At 41.7% G+C, this 14,580-nt stretch overlaps 1 protein-coding gene across 1 annotated transcript; it reads right to left on the bottom strand.

Annotated features, from left to right (window-relative positions):
• Positions 1-2,501: 2,501 nt before the first annotated feature.
• LOC103202683 (uridine-cytidine kinase 1-like) lies at positions 2,502-3,582 on the bottom strand. The gene is given in 3 exon segments (XM_007947599.1): positions 2,502-2,794; positions 2,797-3,166; positions 3,412-3,582. Coding segments are annotated over 3 exon segments (834 nt in total).
• Between the last annotated feature and the right edge of the window lie 10,998 nt (positions 3,583-14,580).

Below are 14,580 nucleotides of genomic sequence, written 5' to 3'. Positions count from 1 at the left end.
TATCACTAGATTGCCCAGTCTTCCTTCTGAGGAGTGGCTGGTGGGTTTGAACCGCCAGTCTTCTGGTTAGCAGTCAAATACCTTAGGCACTGTGTCACCAGAGCTCCAAAGATGCTTGTAGGGAAAAAAAAAAAGGACAGATTTTCTCCTTTACCTGTCTTTTTGTTGTTGTTGTTGAAAATATGCACAGCAAAACATAAACCAGTGTAACAATTTCTGCGTGTACAATGCAGTGATGTTGATTACATTACTCAAACTATGCAACCATTCTTGCTATCTTTTTCCAAATTATTCTTCCACCACTGACATAAACTCACTGCCATCTAAGATTCTCATCTAACCTTTTGAGTTGGTGTTGTCAGTTTGATCACTTACAGATAATTCTTTAAAATAGCACACTGCTCAAGGCAGACATTCTTTACTAATTAAAGTGCTGTTTGGTTTGTAAAAGATTTCAGGGAATAGTTTTGGTTTAAGGTTTAAAGATTTTCTCAGGGCAGTACTTTCAGGGGTTCATCCAGCCTTAAGAGCTTATTTCTTAGCTCTAGAAAGTCTGGATTCTATGAGAATTTGAAATTCTGGCCTGCATTTTTCTCCTTTTTGATCAAGATTCTTCTATAGAATCTTTGATGGAAATGTTCACAAACCTTTACCTATCTTTTTAATGTTATCTTCCATTTTTCTTTTCATTCCAGCTAAAATGAATGAATGCTTATCCTACACTTGCACTATACTTTCCTGCTTCCCTCCTTTTGTTCATGCTGTTTTCTCTGCTTCCATAGGCCTCCTTTTCATTTCTACATCTTATTGTTCTTCTCTGTCCATCTCAAATGCCACTTTCTTTGTGGAGCCTTTCTTGATCACCTCAGGTACAAGCCATATCATCTTTCTGAACTCACATAATATTATTCAAAGAAGTTCACTTAATGGTAATAATAATATTTGACAACTAACATTCACACAGCCTTTTACAAAATGGTTTCACATATTTATTAGCTCTTTTGAACCTCACAGATAGCTTTTTATTCCTGTTTACAGCTGAGGAAAGGGAGGCTCAGGGAGGTTAAGTGACTTGGCTGAGGTCACACAGCTGGAATTAAATCTAACCAGAAAGATGGTGGTTCAAACCCATCAGCCACTCCTCGGAACGAAGTTTGGGCAATCTACTTCTGTAGTGATACTGCCTCGGAAACCCAAGGAGGGGTCGCTATGAGTCAGATCCTACTCAATGGCAGTGGGTTTGGTTTAGTAAGACTTTAAACCTCATGTTCTTTCCACCAAACAATACTATTTCAGAATTTTTTTTTAGCATTAGTGTTTTGTGTTTATTTAATTTTCACTCCAAAAGAGCACAAAAAGTTTGACAAAACTGCTACACAGCTTCTTATCAGAACCTAGTCTCAGGAGCTAACAAACATCATGTCTCATGACTTTGGTGAGTTACTCGACAGAAAGTAATCAAAAGTACCCACGCAGCTTAGGTCACAGCTGTGGACAGGATGACTTCTACAGAAACGGCCATTATGTGGGAAGAAAGATGAACTAGGGCACCACAGGGTGAAGGTCACCAGTTATGAATGACCCTTGCCGTGAATTCTGGTGAGCATAGGCCTACTGACTGATGCACGCAGCAACACTCACTTGAACCTCAACAATGTAGCAGGTCCCTTGGCAGACCTACACGAGGAACAGCTTGTGCTCAGGTAGCACCTGGGGCTCAGGTGGCCCCAGCCCATGCAGGGGTTTCTGCTGCAGACACTGCACACTGCAGCCAGAACTAGGTGAGACTGCCAGCTGCTTCTACCATGCCACACAGGGGCCAAGTGGACTTACAGGCCCCGGTAAACAGGACACCCAGGGTTCCTTCCTGGGGGCTCAGTGCTCCTCAGATCCATGTTTATCAAACTGGATCACCACTCATGAGTGGGTCATGAAATTAAGTTGATAGGTTACAACTCGTGGTTGTGAAATAGAATAAAATAGAAAACATGAGGATGAGTAACTCATACAAAGGGGAAGTGGTGTCTCCTGAAACTTAGGGTTCAGGGATTCATGTGTGTGAACTGGATCACACTGTAAAATGTGTCCCTTCCTGTGGGTTCACTGTGACAAAGTCTCAGAAACACTGCGCCAGCCAGTCCTGGCTGTTTCCTCAGTTTTTTTTTTTTTTTAAAAAAAAAAAAAAAAAAATGTGATTTGCACTCCTGTGGAACAGGCTTACTACCATGGAGTTTCCCGCATTTCTCAGCAACCTAGATATTCTTTAAACTCCTTTAGCATGAGAAAGCAGGAGGAAACCCCTGAATGCCATACTACTATCCTACCACATCTCATTTGAGTAACAACGTCCCCCTATAACATATGTGGAAAGAAGTGGTGGCCATGTTTTAGGGGAGGGGTGGGCATCCGCAGGCCCAGTCACCATACATGTGTCTACCAGGGGCCTGCCCAGGAGGCTTTTGTTGTTTTTTTGTGCTGAGGGAGCGATAAACTCCAGCTCCTCAGTGGGGTCTGCTGCTGGACTCTAACTGGGACCGTTTGCCAGACGTCAGCACCCCAGGATGGTCTCTGGGCTCAGAAAACGTCCTCTTGCAGCTCTGGCCATTGGACCCTCCTCGGTGCCATTTGCAGATGTCACTGTTCAGAATGTCCTGGATGTGCTGCATGATCAGGTTGATCGCAGCCATATTGTCAGTTCCCCGAGGGATGATCACGATGACATACTTCTTTGTTGGCAGGCAGAACTCCTCAGAGGCTGGCTTGATGAAGGTGGTGTACTGTGTTAGAATCTGCCCAGGTCCCTCCTGCAGTGCACGTCCTGGAGAACCCTTCGTGACAGCCTGACATCAAAGTTGGTGTCCACAAAGAGGCACAGGTGGAACATGTCCCTGATCTCCTGGCTGTAGAACACCAAGATGCCTTCAGAGAGAACAATGTCCACAGGGTAGGCCACTGTTGTCTCCAGTAACCTAGAGTGGGTCACCAAATCATAGGTGGAGACCTCAACAGTTTTGCCCTCCACAATGTTTTTCAGTGTCCCGTGCATCAAGTCATTATCAAAAGCATCTGGGTGGTCGAAATTGTACTGTTTCTTCAAGGCCTTCACCTTCTGTTCTGCCATCAGGACCTTATAGAACCTGTCTCGGCTTAAGATGACCAACTTTTGCTGTGAAAATATGCACAGCAAAACATAAGCCAGTTTAACAATTTCTGCATGTACAATGCAGTGATGGTGATTACATTCTTCACTTCTATGCAACCATTCTTGCTATCTTTTTCTAAATTATTCTTCTACCACTAACATAAACTTACTGTCATCTAAGATTCTCATCTAACCTTTTGAGTTGCTGTTGTCAGTTTGATCACTTACAGATAATTCTTTAAAATAGCACATTGCTCAAGGCAGACTACTTGCTCAAGGTGGTCTATTTTGTTCTGTCCCAGCAATTCCATGATCTTCTTACACACGGTTGACTTCCCATTTGCAGTGCCTCCACTCACCCCAATTAGGAAAGGCTGCTTCTGAGGGTGGTCCACCTCTGGTGTGATGACGGCGCAGTTGCCTCCTCCAGCCGAAGCCATTTCTGAATCCCCTTCCCCGCATCGGGTTTCCAACTCACGACTCCTTCCCCAAACCTGCCTGCCCGCCTCCAGCACCTGTTTCATGATTCTTATCACTTGCTACTGAGTTACAGTTATTTGTGTAAATTCTGGTCCACTGTTTTGTACTGTCTTTAAACGAAGGTTAACGCCTTATTCTTTGTGTCCCTGGTATCCCTCAGCACAGAGTACTGCATATTGTAAGGTATCAATAAAAATTTGTTTAAAGGATGACAGCGAATGGAGTAATATTAATGAATGCATGTGGCTAGCACATATATGCTTAATAAATCTTTGTTGAATTTAATTGTAAAATGGATCAAAGACCATAGTTAGTAAACAGTAACACTTACTTGAAAAAAACCCAAACCCACTGCCATCGAGTTGATTCCAACTCATAGTGACACTCATAGGATTTCCAACGCTGTAAATCTTTATGCAAGTAGATTGCTGCATCTTCCTCCCACAGAACAGCTGGTGGGTTTGAACCACCGACCTTCTGATCAACAGCCAAATGCCTTACCCACTGCACCACCAGAGTTCCTTTATTAACTGCCAGAAACTGTTATAAATGCTTTACATGAATTAGCTCATTTAATTCTTGCAACAACTGTATGAGGTAGGTATTATTTTTATCTCCGTGTTACACTTGATTAAAATGAGGAACAGAAAGATTAACTGACTGGCCCAAGGCCATGATAAGCAGCAGAGTTAGGTTTCATACTGACAGGCAGTCTGGTTCTAGAATCTACATGCACTCTTAACCATTATGCTATAATCAATTGTTTGCATATTTTTACACTATTAAGTTCCTCTGGTGGTGTTGTGGTTAAGCATTGGGCTGCTAATTAAAAGGTCAGCTGTTCAAATCCATCAGCTGCTCCATGGGAAAAAGATGAGGCAGTCTGCTTCTGTAAAGATTTACAGCTTTGGGAACCCTATAGGCAGTTCTGGGAGCTCTGGTAGTGTAGTGGCCAAGGCACTTGACTGCTAACCAGAAGGCTGGCGGTTCAAACCCACCAGCCACTCCTCGGAAGGAAGATGGGGCAATCTACTTCCGTAGTGATACTGCTTCGGAAACCCAAGGAGGGGTCGCTATGAGTCGGGTCTGACTCGACGGCATATAACAACAACAACAACATAGGCAGTTCTACTCTGACCTATGGGGCCCTTATGAGAATGGATTTGATGGCAGTGGGTTTGTTTTGTTTGAAGACTTCTCTGTGTCTTGGGTGTAACTCAAATGAAGAGAAGCAGAAGCAGCACAGTTTGTGAATACTGTGTAGAGCTGTAATTCTCAAACTTCAGCCTGCATCAGAATCACCTGGAGGGATTGTTAAAACAGATTGCTGAACCCCACACCCAGTTTCTGATTCAGTAGGTCTAGGGTGGGGCTTGAGAATTTGCACTTCTGTTTAGTTCCCAAGAGATGCTGATGCTGCTGACCTGGGACCACTGGTGTAGAGTATAGGGGTTAAGAGCATGAGCTTTGAAGTTAGGCTGCTGGAGTTTGAATCCCAGCCTCTGACAATTTACTAGCCGTGAACTTGGGGACGTTCTCGAACCTTTCTGTGCTTCAGTTTTCTCATCTATAAGATGGTTATACTGGTAGCACCTATATCATAGGGTTCTTATGGAGACTGAATGGAATAATGAGTGAAGTGCTTAGAACTGTGCTTGCCTCATAGTAAACAGACAGTGTCAGTTACTATAACAATAAGACATAGCTCCTTCCTTTGCAGATTTTAAAGTCATGTAGTTACAAAGACAAGACTTAAATCTAATAAATAATAATAATAATAAAAACTGTGAAATCAGGTATTAGCTTATGTGGTTCTAACTCTAAAGTACCTTAGATTCAGAAGACTGAAGTGTGTATGCGTTGGTGGTGAGGGACTAGGAGGAGGAGAGGTACGTGGGACTAGAAGACATGGAAAATTATATATAAACTAAACCAAACTCATTACCATTGAGTTGGTTCTGATTTATGGAGACTCCACGTGTTACAGAGTAGATTTTACATAGAGGAGATTAGTACATAGGGTTTTCTTGGCTGTAATCTTTATGGAAGCAGATAGCCAGGTCTTTCTTTTGCGGTGCTGGGAGGTGGCTTTGAACTGCCAACCTTCAGGTTAGTAGCTGATCATAAACTGCTTGAGCCACCTAGGGACCTAGGAGATAATGGGAAGTTATATATTGTCAGAATTTATGAAGGTTAAGAGTATTGTGGCTTTTGTTTTATAACCAGAAAAATTTAAGTGGAGAGAGAGAGATGGAGATGCCTGTGCTGTGTATGCCAAAGAGTTAACTGAATCCTACTCCCATTCCTCTTTCTTAGTACTAGTGTCTGGTCTGAAGGTGAAGTTCCTGGCAGTGTTTGATTTGCCCTTTGTGAGAACAATGGCTAAGGAAGTGGTTTGCTACTGGCTTCTGAAGCTGAGCTATGCAGCCTTTATCCTCCACAGCTGCTTCACATACTTTTGATTCTTGCCAAGAAAGGCAGTTGTTAGGTTTGAAAGTCTTCAGATTCCAGAGCCAGCTGGACAGCTGACCTTGTGGTAGCTGTTCCCAAACTGACAACTCTCTGTCACCTCATCTCCCTGGGCCCCTTCTTGACTTGGAAGCAATAGCCTATGCTCAGTGAACTAGCCAGTTAGGGGCTGGAGGAAGCTTGAGGAGGTAGTCTCTTCCACTTAGAATTCTGGATGGATGGAATATTTGGTCCCAGGAACAAGGTGTATCCTGTTCAAAAGCTTTAACCCTTCTTCATTGGACGTGTTTAAATGACAAATTTACAGTGTTAAGAATGCACCTCTGGTTCAGGGGTAGGGAGCAATGGTTATTTTTGGGTGAACTGAAGAAATTATTTGGGGCAAGGAGTGGGGAGAAATTCAGGCAGCTCCATTTATGGTTGAGCAATGCTTGGTATTCTTCAGAAGGGACTATATGGATAGTGGGTTTAGCCTTCTGATTGTTCACCTTTTGCTCCCTCCATTCAGGAATGATTAGGGACACCTCATCAGCCGTCAGAGTGGAATAAGTATTTCCTGGACCCACATGAGTTTCAGCCCTGCATCCTAGGTATTCTGCTCTCACAGCCTACTGATTCACCACTAAGGAATGGCAGTAACCAGGTTGCCTCCTGGAGCACCTGGAGTGCTCTTGGTATGATGCACTGTTGACTAGTCTTGGTATCCTAGACACAACCTGGGCCTCTCCAGGCCTGTTGGAGCCATAGGCTGCGTCTTAGCTTTCCCTCCAGCTTGTTCCACAAGGCGTTGACCTACTTTTCAGAGACAATTAAATGTTTGTGAGCAAAGGAAGGCGGTGACCTGAGTGAAGGTGAACCATAGCTGCATTAAGCAAACATTTGGAGTTACTTTTTCTGTCTTACCCAACAGAGTCCATCTCATTTTAAATGGAAGTGGCAGACTAGGCTGATGTGGGGCGAAATTCCAGATGCTTATCCAGATAGTCCGGAGCTCTGGTAGCATAGTGCCTAAGGCACTTGACTGCTAACCAGAAGGTTGGTGGTTCAAACCCACCAGCCACTCCTCGGAAGGAAGATGGGGCAATCTACTTCTGTAGTGATACTGCCTCGGAAACCCAAGGAGAGGCTATGAGTCGGGGCTGACTCGATGGCACATAACAACAACAACAACATCCACATTGTCACCAACTCTGGGTTGCTATTCTATCAATGCACTTTAAGAAGTTATCTGTTGTAATCACTGTATCCTTTGTCTTTTAGGCACTAGGAAAAGGTTTGGAAGGAAGTTGAGGCTCTTGGAGTGAATTAATGAGATAAGCCAGCAGTCCCTTTTGGTGGCAATGTTCTGGTTCTTTTGTAGCCTCTCTGAGAAGTTTCAAATCCCTTATTCTTTTTGTATTTAGCTAGGATAATAGGTTGGATAGGAGCCAGATCATTAGGAGAGTAAGTAGCTTGTTTAGGTTTTCCTGGGTTATATTCAGTGTTTGAGTGAAAGGAAGTAAGCTCACTTTCCCACCCCCACCATAGATTTCACCCACCTTATTAGCAGACCCCAGCTTTTGCTCCCTGTTGAATATAATTATGTTCTAGTTGTTGTCTCAAAATGAGAAGAAATAGCTGTAAACATCCATTAATAATTGGAACGTGGAATGTACAGTATATGAATCTAGGAAAATAGGAAGTTGTGAAAAATGAAATGGGACACATAAAGATCATTATTGTAGACGTAGTGAGCTGAGATGAACTGGTATTGGCCATTTTGGATTAGTCAGCCATATGGTCTCCTATGCCAGGAATGACAGAGGAATGGCATTGCATTCATCATCAAAAAGAACATTTCAAGGTCTATCCTGAAGTATAGAGCTGTCAGTAATAGGATAATATCCATACATCTGCAAGGAATACCAGTTAATAGAACTATTACTCACATTTCCACACCAACCACTAAAGCCAAAGATGAAGAAATGGAAGATTTTTACCAATACCAACTTTACAGTCTGAAATTGACCAAATGTTCAATCAAGATGTATTGAGAATTACTGGTGATTGCTGGTGGAATGTGGTAGTTGGAAAATGTGGCCTTGGTGATAGAAATGATTCTGGAGATTGTATGATAGAATTTTGCATGCGTAATGAACAAGTAAGTTATTCATTGTGGTGGTGGTTATGTTTTTGTGTCAACTTGGTTGGGCCTGGTTGAATGGCTGGGCAGCTGGTGGTAGTTGTTCCCCATGATGAGACTGGCAATCATCTCCATGGTGGGATCTACCACAAGCAGCTGAGTAGCTGCTTTGGGTATGTGGTCTGCTTCCTGTATGTAAGAAGCAGCTTTGGGAATGGTCTCTAGCTTATGGCACCTTGAACCCTGGATGTGGCCGTGTTGCTGTTTCAGCAGCCTGCCATGCTCTGCCGACCTTGGGACTTAAAATGGACTTGAATTAATGGCCTGCCGTGTGATTTGGTAATATTGGGACTGTGGCATTTTATTTGTCAACCTTGAGCTTGGCAGCCTCAGCAGCCAGTAGCTATCTGAGTGAAGAAAAACCTTTAGCTTCAGTGGACTGGGAACTGGAGGCAGAGCTGAAGCCCATGGCTGAGGGGCTTTAACCCAGTCCCTAGAGCCTGGCACTTTGAACTTGGACTTAAAGCCTCCAAATGGTAAGAGAATAAACTCTTCTCTGTTAAGGCCATCCCATTTGTGGTATATTCTTGTCAGAGCAGCGCTAGGTAACCAGAACAATTTTAAATACCTGTTTTAAACAACATAAATGATGACTGTACGTGTGAGCCAGATGGAATACACAGGAATCAAATTGACTACATCTGTGGAAAGAGACCATGAGGAAGCTTAGTATATTCAGTCAGAACGAGGGCAGGGGGCTGGCTGTGGAACCATCAATTGCTCATATGCAAGTTTAAGTTGAACCTGAAGAAAATTAAGAGCTGAAGCACGATCTTGAGTATATCCCATATGAATTTAGAGACCGTCTGAAGAATAGATTTGATACATTGAACACTAGTGATCAAAGACCAGGCGAGTTGTGTAAGGACATCATACGTGAAGAAAGCAAAAGGTCATTAAGACAGGAAAGGAAGAGAAGATCAAAATGGATGTTAGAAGAGACTCTGACACTTTCTCTTGGACGTAGATTAATTGAAGTGAATGGAACAAATGATGAAATAAAAGAGCTGAACAGAAAATTTCAAAGGGCAGCTTGAGAAGACAAAGTCAAGCCTTACAATAAAATCTGCAAAAACCTAGAGTTGGAAAATCAAAGGGGAAGAACACTCTTGGCATTTCTTAATTTGAAAGAACTGAAGAAAAAACATTCAAGCCTCGAATTGGAGTATTAAAGGATTCTGTGGGCAAAATAGTGAACGATGCAGGAAGCGTCCAAAGAAGATGGAAGGAATACACAAAGTCACTGTACCAAAAGGAGTAGTCAGTGTTCAGCCATTTCAGAAGGTATAATATGATCAGGAACTGATGTACTGAAAGAAGAAGTCCAATCTACACTGAAGGAATTGGCAAAAAGCAAGGCTCCGGGAATTGATGGAATACCTGTTGATATGTTTCAACAAATGGATGCAGCGCTGGAGGCGTTCACTCATTTATGCCAAGAAATTTGGCAGATGGCTACCTGGCCAACTACTGGAAGAAATCAGTATTTGTGCCCATTCCAAAGAAAGATGAATGCACAGAATGTGGATATTATTGAACAATATTATAAATATCACATGCAAGTAAAAATTTGCTGAAGATAATTCAAAAATGGTTACAGCAGGGAACTGCCAGAAATTGAAGTAAGATTCAGAAGAGTGCATGAAACAAGAGATATCATTGCTGATATCAATGGATCTTGGCTGAAAGCAAAGAATACCATAAAGATGTCTAACTGTGTTTTATTGACTATGCAAAGGCTTTGGACTGTGTGGATCATAACATATTATGGATAACAGGAAAAAATGGGAATTCCAAAACACTAGATTATGCTTATGAGAAACCTGTACATAGGCCAAGAGGCAGTCATTTGAACAGATTAGGAGACATGTGCATCAGGGTTGTATCCTTTCACTGTATTACGTTTTGTATGAAGATTATATGAAGAAAACATGGCATCAGGATTGGAGCAAGACTCATTAACAACCTGTGATATATAGATGACAAAATCTTGCTTGCTGAAAGTGAAGAGGACTTGAAGCACTTACTGATGAAGATCAAAGACTACAGCCTTGAGTACAGATTGCACTTCAACATAAAACAAAAATCCTCACAACTGGACCAGTAAGCAGCATCATGATATAAATGGAGAAAAGATTGAAGTTTCAAAGATTTCATTTTATTTGGATTCACAATCAATGCCCATGGAAGCAGTGGTCAAGAAACCTAGCAACGTATTTCATTGGGGGAAATCTGCTGCAAAAGACTTCTTTTAAGTGTTTAAGAGCAAAGATGTCACTTTGGAGACTAAGGTGCACCCGACCCAAGCCATGGTATTTTCAATAGGCCAGTATGCATGAGCTCTGGTAGCATAGTGCCTAAGGCACTTGACTGCTAACCAGAAGACTGGTGGTTCAAACCCACCAGCCACTCCTTGGAAGGAAGGTTGGGCAATCTACTTCCGTAGTGATACTGCCTCGGAAACCCAAGGAGGGATCGCTGTGAGTAGGATTCGACTCAACAGCAGTGTGTTTGGTTTTGGTTTAGTATGCATGTAAAGTTTGACAATGAATTAGGAAGACCGCACAAGAATTGATGCGTTTGAATTTGAATTATGGTTTTGGTGAAGAATATTGAATGTACCAGGACTGCTAGAAGAAAGAACAAATCTTTATTGGAGGACGTACAGCTGGAATCCTCCTTAGAAATAAGAATGGCCAGACTTTGTGTCTCATACTTTTGTCATGTTGTCAGGAGGAACCAATCCCTGGAGAAGGATGTCATGCTAGGTAAAGTAGAGGGTCAGCAAAAAAGAGGAGGACCTTCAGTGAGATGGACTGACACAGTGGCTGCAACAGTGGGCTCAAGCATAGCAACAATTGTGAGGATGGCACAAGACTGGGCAGTGTTTCTGCTGTTCGTAGAGTTGGTATGAGTTCAAACTGACTTACCTAAGAACCACAAGAACAAGTCATTGTCTTTATTAAGGTCACCTTATCACTAATTGAGGAAGCAACCAAGGCCCTGAGAAAGACAGTAACTTTTGTAGTATGCTGGCTGACTCCAGAACCATGAGGGAATCACCAAGCTAACAGTTACGCAGTTTCTTTAACTTTTATTTTCAGCAACTTACATACACGACAGTGCCTGCAATCTCCCAGTTGATACAAAAGAAGGTTATTGATACTGACCCAATGATCTGGATTACATCTTAAAGTTCAGGAAGGAAGATGCTTAGGAGGAGAACTAAATCCTGCCACTCTCTCATTGGAATTCCCCTTCTAACAACCTTTGAGCTGTCAGCCCCATTTGAGTAACTAGTTTATACAAAGGAGCATGGCCTGAAAGTCAGAACACATAAATTTTGGTCTTGTAGGTAGCTAAGTTTCTTAGGACAGGATATTTGAGATCACCTGAAATTTCTATACTTACCCCAGAAATCCCAGAGTCTGGTCACAACCCCTTTCTTCTACTTCTGTTCCTTCATGCCCATGAAACCTGCTCACTGTTTATTTCCCAGTCTGTCAGCCCTTTTTATGGTGTTAGTGCCTTCCCTGCCTACCCTGCACAACACTTGTATTGCCATTCTCTGTTTTCTTTCATTCTTCCCGATCTTCTTTCCCTGTCTTCAATGCTGGATCCTTATCCATTTTCTCCACTGAGCTACTGAGTGCTGTTGTCTAACATTGTGCTTACTAACTCCTTTACAGATTTATGAGCTCCAGCCACAGCTGGGCCCTCAACCCTGATGTGAAATCTTTTATTATCTTCTGGTTGACTCCCATTCCTTTTCCCTACAGCAGCTATTTCAAACTTTACCATTCTCCTCGAACTTGCTACTCCACCCCACCTCATAAAACGCTCAACAAATCATTTATTTAGCCTTTCGCTGTTCACATCTTTACCTCTTAATTTATCTGTAATCTTCAATCCTCACCTCATTCCCTCCTGTTTCAGACGCAGACTTCTGGGCATGTACATATTTTGTGTTCTCAGCCTGTCCCTCCCTAGTGTCTCTTCAGTTATTTTATTTGTCAGCTATCTTGTACAATGTGATTCTTCAGTCAAAATCTCCAAATGCAATCTTTTCCCTGAAGTCCAGACTTGTATTTCAGAATGACTACTTTCTGTTTCCTCTTTGAAGTCTGCTGAAATTCTAGTGTAACATACCCAAAACTGAGTTTATCATCATTCCCCAAAACTGCTTTTCTTCCCATACATTGTGAGATACTGATGGTCCCTCCACCTATTTGCTCAAGGTAAGAAATTCTGCTTTTCATTCTTTGCCTTCTGGCATTCTGTACATCTGATCGGATAGCAGGTTCTGGTTCTTCTAGCTCAGAAACATCCTTGACACCCATCCTTTCCTGACTGGTCCCACTGCACTTAAAAATCTTAAATTCTTAAAAATGGTAGTGCTCACGGCCCCCTGTTCCTTTACAGGGTAAAGCTCAGACTGCTTGGCATGAGCATGGTTCTGCGTGCCATCCTTTGTTCATGCAGCCTATACCTGGGATGTTCTTTCTACTTTATCTGCCTAACAAATTTCTGTTCCTCCTATAAAGTTATCTTTTGTCCCAACTCAAAAGTAACTGGTTTTTCACAGTGTTTTCTTTTTTTTTTTTCTTCTACCCTAACCAGGAAAAATTTAACTTAACCTCCTCATCTGAGTTCTCATGGTACTTTATACAGCCTTTTGCAATGGCACTTATCATTTTATTTTGCAATTATCTGTTTAATTGCCTGCCTTCCTAGACCATGACTTCAGTGAGGGCAGAGGAGACTGTACCTTCTACATTCTTGTTTTCTTTGTTGCTCTAACAATTGGTTGAATTCTTGAATTATATATAAAGTTCTCCTAACTTCAATAAAGGATGTTTGGAAATGTAAAAGAGCTATGTTACTGCTGGATATTAGTCATGGTAGAATCTCCCCTCTACTTTTTATTTAACAACCTATCTGTGTTTATTGTTGCTGTTATGTGCCATTGAGTTGGACCTGACCCATAGTGACCCCTCCTTGGGTTTCCAATGCAGTATCACTATGGAAGTAGATTGCCCAACCTTCCTTCTGAGGAGTGGCTGGTGGGTTTGAACCACCAGCCTTCTGGTTAGCAGTCAAGTGCCTTAGGCACTATGCTACCAGAGTTCCTGTGTTTATTGTAGGAAAAGTATAAAAGAAACAAAAATGAAAAGTTAAAATCATCTAAAATCTCACCACTTAAAGATATGCTGGGGTTTTTTTCCTCCCCCTTTTAGATGTTTCCTTCTTTACATATATACTTGTAAATATACATTTTACCAAAATATGTCATTTCTAACTTGCTTGCTTCACTTACTGGATGGTGAAAATCTTTCAGTATCAAAAAGTATATACCAGTATCAATAGTATTGTCAGTATTCTCTTATATGGCACTGTACTTTGGCCAGTCCCCTGTTGTTGGACTTTCAGGTAATTTTGCATTGCTTGATGCTCTATATAATGAGATGAATATACTTGTATATGGTCTTTTTGGTACACTTAACCACTTTATTTCTTTACTATAAGTTCCTGAATTTATAGTAATTGCCAAGTTAATAATTACTGCATATTTTTAAAAACTTGAGATACATTTTGCCAAACTACTATGTGGTTGAGTTTTTACACTTCGTTGAGACTTTTTTTTTCTTTTGGTAGGCTTTGTGTTGCTTTTATGTATTTAATTAATGATTAATTAATGATTTAATTAAGGCTGTGTTTTAGGAATATTGAGCCAGCACCGTGTGTGACGTGGATTGAATGAGATGGAGAAAAGTCGGTTTTTTGGAGGCTATTTTAACAGTCCAGGAAAGAAGGTAATGATCACTAGAAGGGACAGGGTGACTGTAGGACTAGAAAGGAAAGTCATGTGGAACACCGAGGAGACTGCGTAGTGAGTTGGGAAAAGGGTGGTACCATTAATCAAAGTGGGAAATTTTAAAAAAGCATTGATTTTAGGAGGAAAGATATCAATTCACTTTTAATTACTTGAGTTCTAGTTGCTGGGGCCTACTCAAGGGTGAATGCCCAGCAGGCAGTTCGAACTGCAGAACAGCAGTCAGAAGAGAGGCAGTGTTCAGTTGTCTCAGTCTAATATTTAAAGCCTTCCGTTACTGCCTTTCCCGCATTCTCTCCAACAGCTGCCTTACACCTAAACCTAAACCAAAAGTTAAACCTTTTGTCCTCTGGAAGGCGTTCCCTTGCTGTGTCTGCCACATAGACTCTTTTTATTTTTTTTTATTAGGATTTGGGTGAAGATTTACAGAGTAAATTCACTTTTCATACAGCAGTTCACATATACTTTGTCTCA

Source organism: Orycteropus afer, unplaced genomic scaffold (assembly GCF_000298275.1).
Source record: "Orycteropus afer afer isolate SDZICR_OR568_19922 unplaced genomic scaffold, OryAfe1.0 scaffold00192, whole genome shotgun sequence".
In the NCBI taxonomy this organism is placed as follows: domain Eukaryota; kingdom Metazoa; phylum Chordata; class Mammalia; order Tubulidentata; family Orycteropodidae; genus Orycteropus; species Orycteropus afer.
This window is presented reverse-complemented; position numbering and strand designations above follow the sequence as displayed.